Source organism: Sugiyamaella lignohabitans, chromosome A (genome assembly GCF_001640025.1).
Source record: "Sugiyamaella lignohabitans strain CBS 10342 chromosome A, complete sequence".
In the NCBI taxonomy this organism is placed as follows: domain Eukaryota; kingdom Fungi; phylum Ascomycota; class Dipodascomycetes; order Dipodascales; family Trichomonascaceae; genus Sugiyamaella; species Sugiyamaella lignohabitans.
In genome coordinates, this window is record NC_031672.1 from 4,470,958 (window position 1) to 4,489,048 (window position 18,091).

The window sequence follows — 18,091 nt, forward strand, 5'->3', positions numbered from 1 at the left end:
AAAATAATTTTTTTGAAAGATCGCGCAGGTGATTGACCTAACTGCTCTGGGCATAAATGTCCTGTTTCAAAAGATAACGATTTTGCATTCAATTAAGAACCGTGTTTTTTTTATTTTATTTGAGTGGGGAATTTGTATTTCAAATATCAGTGGGGTTTCCTTCACTTCAGGGATTGAAGTTTTCTATTATTGAAACTGAACCCATTCTCAGGTACGGCACAAGACAGAATGCCGGATGATCCAGAGAACCAACCTGGACTGCCACCAACGTATTTAAAACCACCACTTAGACCAGAACTTGTACGTTCAAAGACTGATTCTTATACAAGAGTTAATATTGGAAACGATGGCAATGATGATGACTCAGATCAAGATGAAACTTCGAATTTGCTGACTCGCAGGTCGACCCCAGTTTCACCTGGGAGGGGGATCAAACGTGGCAGAGCAAAACGAAGATTGAGCCAATTGTTCTTGTCAACTCGAAACACAACTACAGATTTCCTTTCATTGGTATCTCCATCTGCATCTTCATATAATCTACGAACACCTCGTATACAAGATTTCGACGTTAATCCCCTGAACGTGTCGTGGACTAATGTCAGCTCGTTAGGTAATGGTTATGGTACTACGGATGATCCTAATACGCTGACACCACGCCGGGTGGTTTCAACTGTGGAAGAGAGTAAGGCCTCGACGGACCGACGTGGATTCTATGACGATTTTACCACGGTAGATTGGATCCATGACACTGTGATTGAGTCGTCTCGTCGAAGTACCTTAAAAGCACTGCCGGGATTAAGAGGAAAGTTCATTAGACTTTTCGATGCCTTTCAAGGATGGCTCCTTATAACAATTGTTGCATTTGCATTTACCTTAGTAGCATATAGCATTGATGCTTGCGAGAGCGTTTTATCAGATCTACGGCATGGCTATTGTTCTACAAACTGGTTCACCCGTGAAGCTTTGTGTTGTCCAGACGTAGAACGGTTTGGATCTTGTCCAGCATGGGTTTCTTGGTCTCAATACGGAGGAGTACTTTCTGGCGACAACGGCCTTGCGTTTGATTTTGTTGCCTACTTGGCATTGACCATACTATTTGCATATATCTCGGTCACCTTGACTCTGAGAACAAAGACTGACATTCCCCTAGAAGATAGGAATTCCGCATTATCTAAAGAAAAGAAACCGTCCCTAGCAACACAGGGTGCAGTGTTAGGGGAATCGTCTGCATCGGTACCTGTGACCGACTCGTCACCACAGTCTAAGACGACCCAAACTAACGAGCCAGCTGAACCTAGCAGGAGAGTTATTTATTCAGGAACTGGCAGTGGAGTGGCCGAAGTAAAGACCATTCTCTCTGGATTCATTATCAGAAGATTCTTGGGAACATATACACTTGTTCATAAATCGATTGGCCTGATATTCTCCATTTCATCTGGCCTTAGCGTGGGCAAAGAGGGTCCCTATGTTCATCTTGCAGCCTGTGTGGGAAACATCGCTTGTCGTCTATTCAAAAAATTCAGCACAAATGAAATCAAACGTCGTCAGGTAATTTCTGCTGCCGCCAGTGCTGGTGTAGCCTTGGCTTTTGGAAGTCCTCTTGCCGGAGTTCTCTTCAGTTTGGAAGAAGTTAGCTACTACTTTCTTCCTCACCAACTATTCCGGATTTTCTTTTGTGCTATGATCTCTGCGCTGTTTCTGATATTTATGGATCCATACAAGACTGGTAAAATTGTTCTTTTTGAGGTGACCTATGATCAAAACTGGCAGTTATGGGTGAGTTTTACGCTGGTGGCTGTAAATGAAAAAGCACTAACGATTTAGGAATTGGCTAATTATATATTTTTGGGCATTTCAGGTGGATTGTTTGGAGCAGCATTTTGTAAGTTCACTCTCTGGTGGGGTAGCAGATTTAGATCGATTAAAATTATCAAGAACAGTCCAACATTTGAGGTGATGCTCATCGCTGTCATAACTGGATGTGTGACATTTTTCAATCCCTATACATCTAAATCAGTGTCAGAACTACTGTATGATCTTGCTAGTCCTTGTAATGAGAGTAGTCGTGCATTAACTTTGTGCCCAAGTGAGCCTAGCAAGATACCAGCACTACTCGGATCTTTGGGTTGTGCGCTGTTAATAAAAGTGGTCCTCACCTCAGTTACTTTTGGAGTCAAAGTACCTGCTGGAATATATGTTCCATCCATGGTAATTGGTGCCCTGTATGGAAGAATATTCGGACTGACTCTGAAATACATCGATTTTAAACAATCCGGTATGTTGAGTCAGTTATACGGCTTAGATACAATGCCCATTGGAGGTCCATATGCTATGGCTGGAGCAGGAGCTTTCCTAGCCGGTGTTACGAGAATGAATATAACTCTGGCAACCATCTTATTTGAACTGACTGGGTCTCTTAACCATGTACTTCCATTTTCGATAGCTATTTTGGTTTCAAACTGGGTTGCCAATGCTATTGAGCCCGATAGTTTATACGAACTGTTACTTGAAAGGAACAATTTTCCATATTTGGACAATCGTCAGACTAGATCATTTGATTCTTCCTTGGCTGATTTAGTCAACCGCGTCGGACCAAATGAGTTGATAGATGTTGGAGACTGCACCCATGTCAGCTCCCTTACACTCCGCTCTATGGCTTCCATGCTGCAAATGAGAGGTGAATTTGATGGCTGTATCCCATTGATAAAAGGACCGATTCTAGTTGGGATTATTTCCGTTCCTCAGTTGGATTTTGCTCTCGATAGACTTCAACAGTATTGTAATGCACTTGGCGTTACTGATCCGATAATGTGTAAGCTGTCAGTTCGGGACCAGGATGTACGTCGCTATCATCATTATTATACAAGCTCTAGCGACCTTTCGAGGAATATGGATAATGATAACTCAGGCCAGCAACGAACATTTTTCGATTCGGTAGTATTCACACCAAGACCAACAAGACAGGACTCTCCCGATGATGACGCTAGTAGTGGCAGCAGCTATGGAAACCTTTCACCGCTGAGAGTAGACCCAATACTAGTTGAGTTGAGCGATTTCACGAAATTCATAGACAGAGCACCTATTATGCTTGATATTCATTCTCCTCTAGCATTGGTTGAGATGATGTTTACAAAATTGGGAACTCGGTTAATATGTGTCTCGCGAGAAGGAAAGTTTGTTGGCATACTCCATCGCAAGAAGTATATTGAGTTTTGTCATAGCGATAAGAGCAAGTAGCTTTATTTCTGAGTTACAAGGTATTATATATATAGATAATTTAAAGATGTTTTTTTTTTCTAATTAAGCGATTGATTCGACTATGTTTTAAGCTCTACAGGTCCACCCAGCAGTCTCCTTGTCCAACAATGGCAAAGAAGCACCGAGACACCAACCTAATTCATTGTCCTTAATTTTCTTGGCGATCTTGACCTCACGGTGACCGGGAATGTCATAACCAGTATGCAACAATGCAACAATGAAATTCAGCTCTTGACACCATTGAGGGTTCTTATTGAGTTCCTCAACAGCACCATCGATAGCAGCAAACGAGTCATGAGCCTCTTTTCCTCTGCAAACCTTGCTAGTGAGGTCCTTGAGCTCGTCAATAGTGAATGAAGATGGCATTCCAAGAGGATAGGTAAGGTCGTAGAAGTAAGAAAAGATGAAAATATCACTCTCACGCAAGAACGAGTCAACAATAGATGGTTGATGAACACCGTTGAAAGAACAGGGTTCAAGCTCACACTTTTTCTGTTTGTTGAGAATGATCTCAGCAAGTCCTCTACATTGCACCTCAGAGTGCTCTTTTGGTCCAATAAAATCTACAGTATAGGTCTTTACGCTAGGGGTAGTTCCTTCATCAGACGATTTCTCGACCTTGACCTCATGATTCAACAACTGGCTTCCGGGAGGCATACAAGGGTTAACAATCTGAGTAGATTCGGTGATCTCATGACTCTTAAGATAGTTTGAAACAACCAAGGCATCAATCAAACCACGAGCAACATTCAAACCATACTTCAAGTGGGATTGTTGATAAAGGCTAAATTGACGGCCACCAAAGTCCAAGTCGAACTTGTGATCACCAGGAGCCAGTTTCTTGTCAGGACTAGAAAAGTGAGGCTCAAATACAATCTGTGTCGAACCACCACCAAGATCAAATACAGCAGCAGTAGGGGTCTTTTCAGCAGATCCAATATTACCAAGCAAGTAGTTAGCAGTAACCCAGGCATAAACACCTTCATCACTACCATCCATGATAGAAATACCATTTCCAGGAACAACTGCAAATGGATATTGGGTTTCCAAACGAGTACGAACTGCAGCCAAAATCTTGTCAGCAGCTTCAACACCAATCATTCTCAAACCTGCAGTAGCTTTAACGACAATAGGGGTACAACCTTGAACATCCTTTGGCACATGTTCAACGGCTACAGCCAGCAGCTCGTCAAGAGACTTGGCGGCAGCCTCAGGATCATTTTCAAAAGACGACAAACCCGGTTGCATCATCTTGAACTCTTCTCCTAAAAGTCTAGGGGTAGCCAAACAGTTGTTGAACTTGTAAACATGAACACGAGATCCAGATGAACCAGCATCAATGACAACAGCATATTGAGTGATGGGCTTCTTACCATCATATGATTTTGTACAAGAAAGAGGATCAAGGCTTACTTCCGACTTGGAGCCAGCATCTTTAGACACACCAGTCACTTTACTGGTAACACTGCTACTTAACGAGCTGACAGAAGTAGGCGAAGTCTCGAAAATGAATAACGAGAAAATGAACAATACAACAGCAGCTCCAAGAGCTCTGGCAAGTTTTGTAGACATAAATGACTGCATTCTGGTAGTAAAAGAATGAGGACTACTTGAATGTCTTCCAGGTTTTTCAAAAGGATCGTCTATAAATTTAGAACTTGTTTGTGATGATGGTGGCTCTCCAAATAAATATTTCCTCCTCTCTGGCAAAACCGATCCCTGCATCAGGGGAACTCTACCAACTGAAAAAAAAATGCAGTATATCTCTGTCTAAATCAGAGAATGAAACCTATTTATACCTACTTCACTTCCATGCAATAATAGTCTTACACAGAAATCAAGTCTGATACCAACGGTGAAGGAACGTACGTATGATTTAGAGAACGTTACTGTAAGTAAGTACGTGATAGAGACGTGTACTATAATTCCTGCACGTCTCGATAAGTGTTCACGCGGCTGCCAGAAATTTTTACACGCGCTAACCAAAAAAATGCAGTAGATCAAAGGTGCTTAATTTAGAACTTTAATGGCCGAAAAAAGGGCATGAAAAATTATCACGTTAAAAGAATTTCGTGGGGGGAATTCCATTTTTGACTCTAACCTGATCTGGCTGTAATCAAATGCAAACCTTTTTTCTAGAAATGAACCAGATCAGAAATCTTTATCAGTCTGTGGGAATACTCCTAAAGAGAAATAACAGATAATGCTCTTCAGGGACGATGCAAGAGACGTTATCTGTATAAAGTAAAGATCTACAATCAGCTTGCATAGATAACACTGGTTGTCTTATAGAAGAGAACGAGTTTTATTGAAGAACTGTATCAATTGTGACATATCTAAAGGGAGGAGCATTGCTTTTATGCTGTACTATAGTCAGAAAGATAGACCAGATGAATCTTTTAGGAGAATTAAATAGATTTGGTTCTGTTCGAGCCTGGCCTGGTTATCGTGCGATACCTTCGATTTCACCCAGTCGGGTCCTGAGACATAAGTAACAGCGATAACTATTGATAATAGGCTGTATCACCATTATATAAGCTATTTGAGGAGTCGCCTTTAAGGTATTTTGTCAAAGATACCACCCGATAAGATGGATCAAGTACCTTGACGGTCTTTCTAACCCGTACGGTATATGGCCTGGGGAAACTGGTATCTTTATAAATGGCCATAAATCTGTAGTTAGGTTTCCAAAAAATCAATTAAAGTTGTTGAATTTATAATGGATTCCGATAAATGCGTTTGTGATGTTTTAATTGTTGGCTCTGGGCCATGTGGATTGGCTACAGCTGCAAGGTTGAGAGAGAAAACCCCGAGTGCACTGTTCTCTGAAGCAGAACATCAGAGATTCCACTGGCTAAAATCCAAACACGTCAATTTATTGAAAAGAAGACCCAGTGATGTAAATAGTATTCCAGAGACTCTTAATATTAAAGTAATTGATGCAACCTCTTCTTCTTGGTTGGGTCAATGGGACAATCAATTTGGCTCATGCGGTATCCCACATCTACGTTCCCCTATGTTTTTTCATCCAGATCCGTTTGATGTCGATGGAATGATAGCTTTTGCTCACAACACTGGAAGAGAAAAGGAATTGATGGAAATCAATGGCATTGTAGGCAAGGAGTTATCAAAGCATCAACAGAAAAAGCTCCGGAACAAGAAAAAGCCAATTGAAATCGACATGAGGGATTTCAAGGATTATTATAGACCATCTACTCCTCTATACAGAGATTATTGTGAAAGTATTATCAAGCGATATAGTCTTCAAGGTATGGTGTCACAGGAGAAATGCCAAATGATCGACTATAACGAAGTGTCTGAAACTTTCACTGTCACAAGTGATAGCAACACTTATGTTTGTCCAATAGTTGTTATAGCATGTGGCCCTATTGGATCTATAAATTATGATTTCCCACAATTTCCCCATGGAAGTTGCCATACTACGCATCTGTTCAACAGGGTGGTTCCTTTCCCCCCTACAGAACGGAAGAAGACGGTTGTCGTCGTTGGAGGAGGGCTTACATCAGCCCAGATCTGCCATAGACTAATAGAATCCAAAAAGGCTGACAAAGTTTACTTTGTACTTAGAGGAGATATTAAAGTAAAACATTTCGACTTTGATTTGGAATGGGTTACTAAGTATAAGAATTATCTTAAGTCGACATTTTGGATGTTGGATACGGACGAAGAAAGGGCCGAAATGATTTTGAAAGCAAGAAATGGAGGTTCAGTTAACCCACAATATCTGAAAATCATCCATGATCACGAGAAATCTAACAAGCTGGTTGTTTTGAAGAACTCAAAAATAGCACCATCAGAATGGGACGGATGTCAGTGGAACAAGGTTGTTGTGAATGAATCTACAACACTTCCAGAACCGATTGACTACATATACTATGCCACAGGTTCAAGACCGGACTTCAATAAAATTGATTTCCTTGCTAATATAAGGAAGAAAAGCCCAATATCCACTGTTTGTGGATTCCCATGCCTTACTGATGACTTGGAATATAATTCTAACATACCGTTATACTTTTTAGGAAGGCTGGCATCGTTGAAGATTGGGCCAGCGTCAGCAAATCTAGAGGGTGCTCGTGTTGGAGCAGAACGTATTGCCTCGAGTATCCAGAATCGCTTAGAAAAATTAAAGAGAGTGGAAGACAGGGCAACAGTCAATAGCATGATGGATCTGATTGAGAGTGATAATAACTGGTATGGCATTCTTGCCCAGGAGGTAAATTGAGCTTAGATCAGGTTGAATCTCGTGAATCAATCAGTTACATAAATAAATAAAACTTGTAATACTTAATGAAAAAGGGTTTTACAAATCGTCGAGCAGCCAGGATCGTACCCGTACTAGTGCCTCGATATCTTTAACGAATTCTCTGTATATTATGATATTGCCATTAAGATGATAGCCGTAATCAGGACTATCAATGGGGCTAGACTCAACATCTCTAGGGTCAGATTGCCGGATTTTTTTGTTTTGCTTCTTTGGCAAGGTTGACACATCAGAGGGAGGACATTCGATGTCTTCATTCAAATCTGTTGTCTCCTTTACTTTTGACTTTCCATTTTTGAGCGATGCGGAGTGGACTACGGTTGGAGTATCTTCGACAAAAGAAGCCACGGGGCTAAGTAATTGAGACCCCTGCTCAGAATGGGTATCATTAGTTCGTTCACCACGATTGGACCATTCTGATAAAGTAAAAGTGCGTTCGAACTTATCCAGCTGTTCAAAGAATAGTTCACCTTGAGAGTAGATGATATATTGATTAGTTAAAGCATCCATCACATTTAGCACAGAAAGATTTGGGCCAAGGAGCCATTCATTAATCGAGAGACTGGGGTTGCAGCTCAATTCCATAATGACTGCAGTAAGTAACAAGTTCACATCGTGTGAATTAGAATAGAATTCTTGTAGCAAATGTAGTAAGCTTTTGATTAAGGGGTCAGTTTCAAGTATCGTGTGATACTCGAATATAATAAACGATTTCTCGAGAGTTGCCATATACGGATCAGCAGTAGGACTGCTTCCTCCTATGCCAAGCTTATCTAAGCGAAGATAAGGACTGTTTAACAAGTTGGCCTGTTGTTTATAGTCACAATCAGCTAACCCGTAACGTTTTATGTCGAGCTTGACTTTAGTATCATGTAGCAGGTGTAAATGATTTCCAACAGAAAGTTTATCGGAATGCCTAGAGCATCGAGCAGTTGACAGAATCTTACAGTCGTTGTTTGCAATATATGGATAATATTTCCGGATCAACACCAAAAGAAGACGAAGCGAAGCGGCTTTTTCTTTATTAGAAAATTCGGATTGCAAGCTACGAAGAATGCTGTCACAAAGTTTGGGACCACTGGAAGGCATGGGTATTTTATCAATGGGGCCCGCGCTTTTAAGAGTCAGATGGCGATAGTTATAGCTTAGCTGGATACCAAATAGAGAACAAAGTATCATTTGACTGAGCTCGTTGTGATCAAGATCGTCGAGGATGATTGTCAACAAGTCGAGAAATTCCATCCTCAGGTATTTAAAAGTTGGATACAGCATCTGCTTAATAAAAATGGCATCAAAGTATCCTAAAAAAGTTTGCTTCATCTTGGTAGAACTGCAGGAGAAAACTAAATCCTGCCAGAATGCTAAGTACAACCGGAATTGGGATAGCTGTGGATGGACACTTTTGATATGATAATAGGAAGTAGAGAGCTCAGGAGATGCACTGGTAGCCTCTGAAGGAACAGTCGCAGGGCTATTTAACAGTTTTTTCCTAACCAGTGAAAACAAAGATGACAATGATGAAACCAATAAAGCCGAGAAATCGCTCTGGCAAATCCATGCCTCGAGCCAACGTGAGCTAGATATAATCTTGATCAGATCTAAAAGATTATCACGACATATTTTACCCACCGAACCATCATGACAGACATAGTCCAACAGGATATAAGTGAGTGGAAATTGCTTATGATAAGCAGGAGGTGAAGACGAATGACCGGACTCTGGGAATCGAGAAAAGGCATATTCTTCATGAATACCATTGACACCGACCAACTTGAGCCAAACTATCAGGAGGCGATCATCGTTTTTGATTTTTGTTACCATAAGACCAAGAAGTTTGACGAAAGTCTCCTCGTAAGACTGTGCAGGCATTCGATAGAGCGACATTGCATGCAGGAAGACATTGATGCCCAGAATGAAGCTCTTATTCATGAGAATCGCATCCACTGAATACAATAAGGTTATCAGGTTACTTAGTGAATCCAATAACCAAGACGGATAGCTTCTCAAATTTGAACATGTCAAGTAGAAAAAGTTACTTTGGAGATAATACAAAATGCAAACATGTTTCCCACCTGGAGCAGTGATGGCTTTCTCAGCTTCAAACACCTCCACAAGCGAGATAATAGCAGAATTTAAAAGCTCATAAGAAGGAGTATCAGTAGAACTAATTTGATTAACGGCAATTTCAATATCACTACAGGCTTTCTGGGTCAAATCAAACCGCTGTTTCGCTCCAAGGTGCCCAGTAGAGGTTGGGCCCACTCTTCTTGATCCGAATGCTTTACTAACAACCCGTCTCCAAAGAGGAACCATACTGCCAAGATTGTCTTCGACGAGAGATTTGTTTACAAACTAGTAAAGAAGGGCTCCAACATGTATTAAAAGATGCAGTGGCATCACACGATAACTGTCGTTATGAGACACTAGACCTGTCTATATTGATTTAATGTTGCATAACTGTCACGTGCAGGCGCCCCAATTACCCCTGAGTTTCTTCTTTGGACCAGAGATCTGCAAAAGATATCACTTTGATAAGATCTAGATCTAGATTAGAGTTTACTGGGATCAAGCTACGACCTTTCAAATATCACCCTCAGCAGATATTTTACATATTTTAAACACAACCTTACACGCACCAAGAGATCATTTCTAATATAACAAGCCTATTTTTGCTATCCAGTGCAATGCTGGTCAACTGGAGATTTTTCGCGATTCGTTATCGTGCATGCGCCACGAACGCGAACCAACCGCAGGGAACATGATCCATGTTGCAAGTGTGTCGGCTAACAGGGCGATGTCAAAAAGGTATCAACTTGCAGGACCACTTAGGCCGATAGCCACATGCCGATGCTGGCGTTACTCAGGCGATAGACAGCCCAACTCCATGCCTGGGCTTATGTGAGCGATATGTGCTACCAGCGGAATGTGGCAACCTGTCCCACTCGCGAGACCACGAATTCCGGGGCCCACTCGGTAACTAAGAGTTGGGTTATACCTGCTTTTCTCAGTTGCTTTCTTATCAGGTTCGAGTTTCAGGGTGTTAATTTTCCAGGGTCGCGGACTGCCTCCGGCGGCTGGGGCTCCGCCCCAGACCCTGGTTGCTCCTCTCGCTTCGCTCGAGTCGTTTCGTCGACAGTCCAGGCCATCTCCTGCGAAGCAGGAGCAACCAGGGTCTGGGGCGGAGCCCCAGCCGCCGGAGGCAGTCCCCCCAGGCTGCATATTGAACCTGTCACTTTAGAGATGACGCTTGGTGGGAGGGGCGGACTTAAAGGGTAATGTGGTGAATCAGCTAACTGTAGCGTGATCGTACTTGGTCTCACAGTCGCACCACGTTTGTGAATTTGTCTTGGTCAGGGAAAAGTGACAAAGTTCAGCTGAGTAGGTAAGCGCATGGTTGAGAAGCCTCATTTCGTCTCTTCCATACAGAATGCGGTGCCATGAATGATAACATGTTGACTAACTGGAATAGATCTGATCTGAACTACAACAGTATCCTTGCGTTGATCTGGGTTCAAGGTTCTGATCTGTTTGATCTCGTTGTATTGGTACTCCTACATTCCATTGTCTAAACGGTGTGGGAAAAATGGGGAATCCGGGTTCAAGTGGTGGGAAAGGAGGTGTTAATAGTGGAAGCAGCACTCGTGGGCAGACTAGTTCTGGAAGTTCGGGTTCGAGTGACTACGGAGTTGTGAGATCAATGGGATCTAAACCAGGGGATAGACAGAAACTTGCCTCACGAGCAGGTAATGCATCAGGTGGTACCGGTAGTGGATCAAGCGGTTCGTCAACTTCAGGATTCTCATCATTGAGTAGTCGAGGAAGCACAAGATCTTCTCTCAACAATGATAATGCTAGTGGTAATGCTCATAAGGGAGGCAGTGGTAATAACGGCGGATCAGCAGGTGCCAGCTCAGGTGCTAATGGTCGAGGAAAACGAAGCATCAACAACAATAGTAGTAGCAGCAGCAGTGGAAGTAACACCAGCCAATATTCAAGTCAAGGATCCAACTCTAGTTCACATAGTCAAGAAGATATTTCCAACTTTGGAAACGACTATAATGACCACTTCATCCGGTCAGGAGTGCTGCCACAAACCCATATTACCAATATCATAGACCCGTTAATCGGGTATCCTAAACTACAAAAGTTGCATAGTTTGAAGCAGGTTCATAATAAACGGTATTCCACCAAATTATTTGGATCTCGAGTGTCTCCAAAGGAGATGCCCAGTCGCATTGACTCGTGGGTCAATCAGGGTATGAATTTTGATGTAGTGATGATTAATGGCTGTGTTGATAACGTACCGTCCTACGAAACTCTTATCAGTCTTCCTATCCAACGAATCACTCCACGTCCCAGTATTGTGTTTCTCTGGGTACCGAGTCCCGCTTTAGAGAAGGGCAGATTAGCACTTGAACACTGGGGATTTCGCCGAAGCGAAGATATAGTGTATCTTGTCAACGACAGCGACTCGATCCATTTCCCCAAATGGCTGGCATTATCGCCACATGACAGTCTTGTGAAGACGAGCTGGCACTGTCTGATGGGACTCAAAGGTACATTGCGGCGGTCTGAAGACTCGGATCTTATCAATTGCAACGTCGACACCGACGTGATTATCGAGTCTCCTTTCGACCGCCACAACGTGGTTCCCGAGAAGATATACACCATTGTCGAGAACTTCTCGCTCATGAGCCGTCGTTTGCATATCGTTCCAACCTACTCGACCTTAGACAAGCCTGTACGAGTTCGCCAGGGCTGGGTCGTCATGAGCCCCGACGTCATGCTCGACAACTTCGAGCCCGATCTATACCTCACCCAAAACAAAACCACCGGCTACCGGGTCCCTGTCGACGACACCATCGACGAACTGCGACCCAAAACACCACCTCGTTCTTCCCGCAAGTGACGGCATTACTACATACATACCACCGGGTATCAATATATTCAACATCTGAGAGCACTGGTTCTGCCTCCGGCGGCTGGGGCTGCGCCCCAGACCCCCCGGCTCCTCTCGCTGCGCTCGAGTCGGGCGTCGGGTGACCAAATCGTGCTGGGGATCCCCCCAGAAACGACTCGAGCGAAGCGAGAGGAGCCGGGGGGTCTGGGGCGCAGCCCCAGCCGCCGGAGGCAGCACCCCCCCTAGATTAAGAAAAAGAGATGTACTTTTATGTAGCTATCTACTCGTTCAACCACTTGTTGCCGGTGGCCGGTTGGGGCACGTCGAGACCGAATTGTCTGGGGACGTCGTTGATTCGGTGCTTGGAGTTGAGGTTCTTGCGGAGAACAATCTGGAAACAGGTGGCGGATCCTTGACGGGACACGATGACGGAGCTGGCAAGGAAGAACTCCCAGATACGGAACCACTTTTGGCCGTACTTGGCCACGACCTTCTCACGGTTACCCAGCCAGTTGCGGTACCATCTCCACAGAGTGGCCGAGTAGTGCACGCCAATAGTATCAACACTCACAACCTCAAAACCAGTACCCTCGAGCTTGTCAATAGTCCAGCCAAGAGGAGTTGAGGCGTCGGCTCCAGGGAAAACGTACTTGTTCATGAACAAACCCCAGATCAGATCCTCGTACTGCCAGTACTTACGGATTCCGGCATATTGCATAAAGAAAACTCCGTCGTCGTCCAACATATCATACACTTGGGTCAAGAACTTGCTGAAATTGCGCACTCCAACGTGCTCCGACATCTCTAAACAGGTGATCTTGTTATATTTACCAGGAGGAACTGGGGCGTCACGGTAGTCAAGACAGAGGATTTTCGATTGAGACTCGGGAATACCGTCTTTGGCAAGATTGGTATTACCCCACACGGTCTGATTACGACCAAGTGTAATACCAGTACTGTGAGCTCCATATTGAGAAGAGGCGTATCTGACAAGAGTACCCCAACCACAGCCAAGATCCAAATGACGGTCACCCTTCTTAAGACCAATCTTCTCACAAACAACACGAAGTTTGTTATCTTGAAGCTCTTCCAGAGTCTCTTCACGAGTGATATCGGAAATAATACCTGAAGTATAAATCATACGAGGACCCAAGAACCACGAGTAGAAATCGTCACCTCGGTCATAATGGTCACGGACCTGTTCCTCGTCTTGTGAACGGGTGTGGAAAATAACCTCGGGGATCATTCCTGTCAAAAAGAACTTGAAAAGCGAGTACGTGAATCTGAAACTGGCCCAATCATGAGCAAACTCTAAAATATCAAGAGCGTCGCCCTTGAACGATACCTTATTCTCGAAATACAGTTCATGGAACGTCTCCCAAGGGATCTTATTATTACCTCTGTACTTAGCAGCCAGCTTCTCGTCATGAAACTCGATATAGTGCTCAACCCCACGACCAGGAAGTTTAGCACGTTCATTCAAACGAGGCGAAAAAGTCGAAGCAAACGACCAATAACCCACAAGAATAGGTAAGAAAAAGATCAACACCAGAACGACAAAAGTCTTGATCCCGCCGCCAATCTTCCAAGTCAAGTACCCGGGAACTCCCAGCAACAACCCGAGCAAAGTCGTGTTGCTGAAATTCTTGGTACTCGGGCCCTCTGCGATCAGGACACCGTTTTTGATGGCTGGCGACTGGTCCGTGTTAGTACTAGCCTGAGAGGGGGGGGGACTGCCTCCGGCGGCTGGGGCTCCGCCCCAGACCCGGGTTGCTCCTCTCGCTGCGCTCGAGTCGTTGCGTCCACGGCCTCTCGCAAACTCCTGCGAAGCAGGAGCAACGGGGTCTGGGGCGGAGCCCCAGCCGCCGGAGGCACGATCCCGGGGCCCAGATCTCGTGAACCTGCGAGCACGGGCCAGTTGTGGAGCCCGGGTCCAGTAAACCCGGAACCAGGAAGAATTGGCCCAGGGTGTGTTTTATGAGGGAGACCCGAGGGGGATCATCCAGGGAGAGTGATTTGGCAGTGGACTTGGGTCAGGCTGGGAAGTGGAGAAGGGGGACTTACTGCAGTGGTAGGGACTCCATATTCGTTGGAAGGAGGAGGAGGGGGCGCCGCTTTGGGCGTGGCAATGAAGTCAATGGCCATTGTGGGACAGGCAATAGCGATTTTCTCGAGGATAGCTTCGAAACTGAACGAGGTCAAGCGGCGAAGAACGAGGAAACTGCGGTTGCAAGAGTGGTCACTGTTAGTGGTGAAGGTGGAGGTGGTGAGAGGTTTGCCGTGCGATGATGCGGGCTCGAATCCGAGGTCTCACGCGCAGAATACCGTGTAAGTTATACGCGTGGGTGCTGTGAATGGATTCAATCACAGCCGCAGAAAAAAAAAAAGTCCCAAGGCCACGTTGGTGTTTCAGCCCGGGCAACGGTGGGCAACCTCGACCCGGTTCCTGCATTTGGGTGGGCGCTGGGGGTGTGCCTCCGGCGGCTGGGGCTCCGCCCCAGACCCTGGTTGCTCCTGCTTCGCAGGAGTTTCCGGGTCAATCTCAGGTATGTGGAATGTCGGGGTTGAAACCATTTTCACCAGGTTTACCCGGTTCCTGGTTTGTTAGCTTGTTTTTGGCCGTTTCCATGAGCCCACCCGACGCACTGGACACCCCCCAGCCCGACTCGAGCGCAGCGAGAGGAGCAACCAGGGTCTGGGGCGGAGCCCCAGCCGCCGGAGGCACACTCCGTCACCAGTAGACCCACGCCGGGGCCTGCCGGGCAGAAGGCGGCCGGGCTGCGACGCTAGTGTTCCCCCGGTAGGAGGATAGCTCGGGGCGTTGAGGCTGACTTTAGGCGGTGTTTTATTCGTTAGTGAGAAGGGGTAGGGGTCGGGCAAGGGCGGCATGCCGGGAGACGCCGCAAACGGTTGTGGCATGTCAGTGAGGCTGAAAATTTTTTGATAAAAGAAGCATGCATTTTCTGATTCCGTTTTTTCTCTTTTCTTCTCTTTTCTTTACCCACGTTTTTTTTTTTTTTATTACATTTAAAAAAAAAGAAGCCAAAAACTAAAAAAAAAAGAAGAAATATATAACAAAGAGAAGTTATATTTCAATATGGCCGAAATTACTTCAAAGATGCAGAGTTTGTCTGTAAATGACAAACCATCTGGTGGCGAGAATGGCTCGGGAGCCATCAACCCAGGTGGTAAATATATCCCTCCTCACAGATCCAGAAACGTCGATTCGGGAGATTCGTCAGCAGGTTCTTTCAACGGTGGTAATGGTTATCGTCGTGGCGGCGGAAGTGGCTACGGTAACGGTGGATTCAACCGTGGTTATGATAATGGTGGATTCAATCGTGGTGGTTACGGTGGCGGTTACGGCAACGGTGGTGGCTATGGCAATGGTGGTTACAACAGAGGCGGATATGGCCGAGACCGTGGTGACCGTGGTGCCTTTGGCGGCTCTTCGACTCACAAGCGTGGTAACCGTGGCCGTTTTGTCGATGGCAAGCATATTGCTGGTGCTAAGGATGAACGTTTGGAGTTGGAATTGTTTGGAACTGCCGATGATTCGAAATTCCAATCTACCGGTATTAACTTTGACAACTATGACGATATTCCAGTCGAAGCTTCTGGTAACGAGGTTCCTGAACCTATTAATACTTTTGATACTCCTCCTTTGGAAGCGCTTCTTGTTGAGAACATTACCTTGGCTAGATATACCAGACCTACCCCAGTTCAAAAGTACTCTGTGCCTATTGTCGCTGCTGGCCGTGATTTGATGGCTTGTGCCCAAACTGGTTCTGGTAAGACTGGTGGTTTCTTGTTCCCCATTTTGTCTCAATCTTATATTAATGGTCCTGCTCCTTTACCTGAGAGAGCCAATGCTGGATACAGCAGAAAGGCCTACCCTACATCACTTATCTTGGCTCCTACTCGTGAGCTTGTTTCACAAATCTTTGACGAGGCTAGAAAGTTTGCCTACCGTTCATGGGTTCGTCCTTGTGTTGTTTACGGAGGTGCTGATATCACTACCCAATTGAAGCAAATTGATCAAGGATGTGACTTGCTGGTCGCTACTCCTGGTCGTCTTGTCGACTTGCTTGAGCGTGGCCGTATTTCTTTGGCCAATATCCGTTACCTTGTTCTTGATGAGGCCGATCGTATGCTTGATATGGGTTTCGAGCCTCAAATTAGACGTATTGTCGAGGGCGAGGATATGCCTTCTGTTGAGGACCGTCAAACCCTCATGTTCTCGGCCACTTTCCCCAGAGATATTCAAATGTTGGCCAGAGATTTCTTGAAGGACTACATTTTCTTGTCGGTTGGTCGTGTCGGTTCCACCAGTGAGAACATTACTCAACACATTGAGTATGTTGAGGATGAGGATAAGAAGTCTGTTTTGCTGGACATTTTGTCGTCTGGTGATCAAGGTTTGATTTTGATTTTCGTCGAGACTAAGCGTATGGCTGATAATTTGTGCGACTTTTTGTTGTCGCAAGATTTTGCTGCTACTTCTATCCACGGTGACCGTACTCAACGCGAGCGTGAGCGTGCTCTTGATACTTTCCGTTCTGGCCGTGCTCCTATTATGGTTGCCACTGCTGTTGCAGCCCGTGGTTTGGATATCCCTAATGTCAAGCACGTTATTAACTACGACTTGCCCACTGATATCGATGACTATGTGCACCGTATTGGTCGTACCGGACGTGCTGGTAACGTTGGTGTTGCCACTGCTTTCTTCAACCGTGGTAACCGTGGTGTTGCCAGAGAGTTGCAAGATATCTTGAAGGAGGCCAACCAAGAGGTTCCTGCTTTCTTGGAGACCATTTCTCGTGAGAGCAGCTTCGGTCGTGGCGGCCGTGGTGGTAGCCGTGGCGGTTCGTCTCGTACTGCCAACACCCGTGATTTCCGTCGTGGTGGCGGTGCTGGCGGTGGCTACTCCAACGGTGGTGGCCACTATGACCGCAATGGCGGTTATGGCGGTGGCAGCGGATACGGTAACAGCTACGGCAATGGTGGTGGTTACGGTAACGCCGACTCCAACAACAGCTGGTGGTAAACCCCACCACTAGCTTGAACGTATCCCGCATGGGCGGCAGTTCCATTTTTTCATATTCCATTTTGAGTTGTTATTTTTTTTTGTTGATTTTTATTTTTTGAGATTTTGAATTTTTTTTTATATTGTGAGTCACGCGTCCAGACTGTGTTGGATCTCGTAAATATTTTTCTCTATTAGCTGGCTGATTTGAGCTGTTGTTGTGATATCGATTTTTTTTCAGTTTGTTGAACAGTTGTTGATTGTTTTTTTTTTTTGCTTGCTTTATAGGCTTACTTTTTCTTGTTCTATTATTTTTTTTTGCATTTGAAACGTACCAGAAGAAAAACCACTGATTTGCATAGGAAGGTGTTTGATTACTGATTGAGGGTTATTAAGAATTAAGAAGATGGTTTTTTAGACGAGTTGTCACGAATGCAAAATAATCTGGCTTTCTTACTATTATGAAGTTTACGACGCAACGACAAACCTGGGTTGTTTTTTTATCATTATTTATTGAAGAAAGCAATGGGTTTATACTTTTATTATAGAGAAAGGGAGCTTTTAAGCAGAAAAAACCTGACATGTTGGAGAGAGAGAGAGAGGATTATAGAGAAAAATATTTATT

The 18,091-nt window shown here is 44.8% G+C and overlaps 8 protein-coding genes across 8 annotated transcripts; 5 read left to right on the forward strand and 3 right to left on the reverse strand.

The window, feature by feature from the left end:
- Positions 1 to 228: 228 nt before the first annotated feature.
- On the forward strand, positions 229 to 1,824 carry GEF1 (Gef1p; the record flags this gene model as incomplete). Its single annotated transcript, XM_018878325.1, has 1 exon — positions 229 to 1,824. One exon carries the CDS (start codon positions 229 to 231, stop codon positions 1,822 to 1,824), a length of 1,596 nt encoding a protein of 531 aa, XP_018735640.1.
- A 132-nt stretch (positions 1,825 to 1,956) lies between these two features.
- On the forward strand, positions 1,957 to 3,237 carry GEF1 (Gef1p; the record flags this gene model as incomplete). The annotated part of the gene is made up of 1 exon (XM_018878326.1): positions 1,957 to 3,237. The coding sequence occupies one exon, from the start codon at positions 1,957 to 1,959 to the stop codon at positions 3,235 to 3,237; it is 1,281 nt and encodes a 426-aa protein (XP_018735641.1).
- Positions 3,238 to 3,324: 87 nt separating this feature from the next.
- Positions 3,325 to 4,842, reverse strand: GDA1 (Gda1p; the record flags this gene model as incomplete). Its single annotated transcript, XM_018878327.1, has 1 exon — positions 3,325 to 4,842. One exon carries the CDS (start codon positions 4,840 to 4,842, stop codon positions 3,325 to 3,327), a length of 1,518 nt encoding a protein of 505 aa, XP_018735642.1.
- Positions 4,843 to 5,977: 1,135 nt separating this feature from the next.
- AWJ20_1448 (uncharacterized protein) lies at positions 5,978 to 7,501 on the forward strand (the record flags this gene model as incomplete). The annotated part of the gene is made up of 1 exon (XM_018878328.1): positions 5,978 to 7,501. One exon carries the CDS (start codon positions 5,978 to 5,980, stop codon positions 7,499 to 7,501), a length of 1,524 nt encoding a protein of 507 aa, XP_018735643.1.
- A 78-nt stretch (positions 7,502 to 7,579) lies between these two features.
- Positions 7,580 to 9,853, reverse strand: AWJ20_1449 (uncharacterized protein; the record flags this gene model as incomplete). The annotated part of the gene is made up of 1 exon (XM_018878329.1): positions 7,580 to 9,853. The coding sequence occupies one exon, from the start codon at positions 9,851 to 9,853 to the stop codon at positions 7,580 to 7,582; it is 2,274 nt and encodes a 757-aa protein (XP_018735644.1).
- A 1,270-nt stretch (positions 9,854 to 11,123) lies between these two features.
- On the forward strand, positions 11,124 to 12,449 carry KAR4 (Kar4p; the record flags this gene model as incomplete). Its single annotated transcript, XM_018878331.1, has 1 exon — positions 11,124 to 12,449. The coding sequence occupies one exon, from the start codon at positions 11,124 to 11,126 to the stop codon at positions 12,447 to 12,449; it is 1,326 nt and encodes a 441-aa protein (XP_018735645.1).
- Positions 12,450 to 12,720: 271 nt separating this feature from the next.
- On the reverse strand, positions 12,721 to 13,686 carry AWJ20_1451 (Sphingolipid C9-methyltransferase; the record flags this gene model as incomplete). Its single annotated transcript, XM_018878332.1, has 1 exon — positions 12,721 to 13,686. The coding sequence occupies one exon, from the start codon at positions 13,684 to 13,686 to the stop codon at positions 12,721 to 12,723; it is 966 nt and encodes a 321-aa protein (XP_018735646.1).
- Positions 13,687 to 15,537: 1,851 nt separating this feature from the next.
- On the forward strand, positions 15,538 to 17,487 carry DBP1 (putative DEAD-box ATP-dependent RNA helicase DBP1; the record flags this gene model as incomplete). The annotated part of the gene is made up of 1 exon (XM_018878333.1): positions 15,538 to 17,487. The coding sequence occupies one exon, from the start codon at positions 15,538 to 15,540 to the stop codon at positions 17,485 to 17,487; it is 1,950 nt and encodes a 649-aa protein (XP_018735647.1).
- Between the last annotated feature and the right edge of the window lie 604 nt (positions 17,488 to 18,091).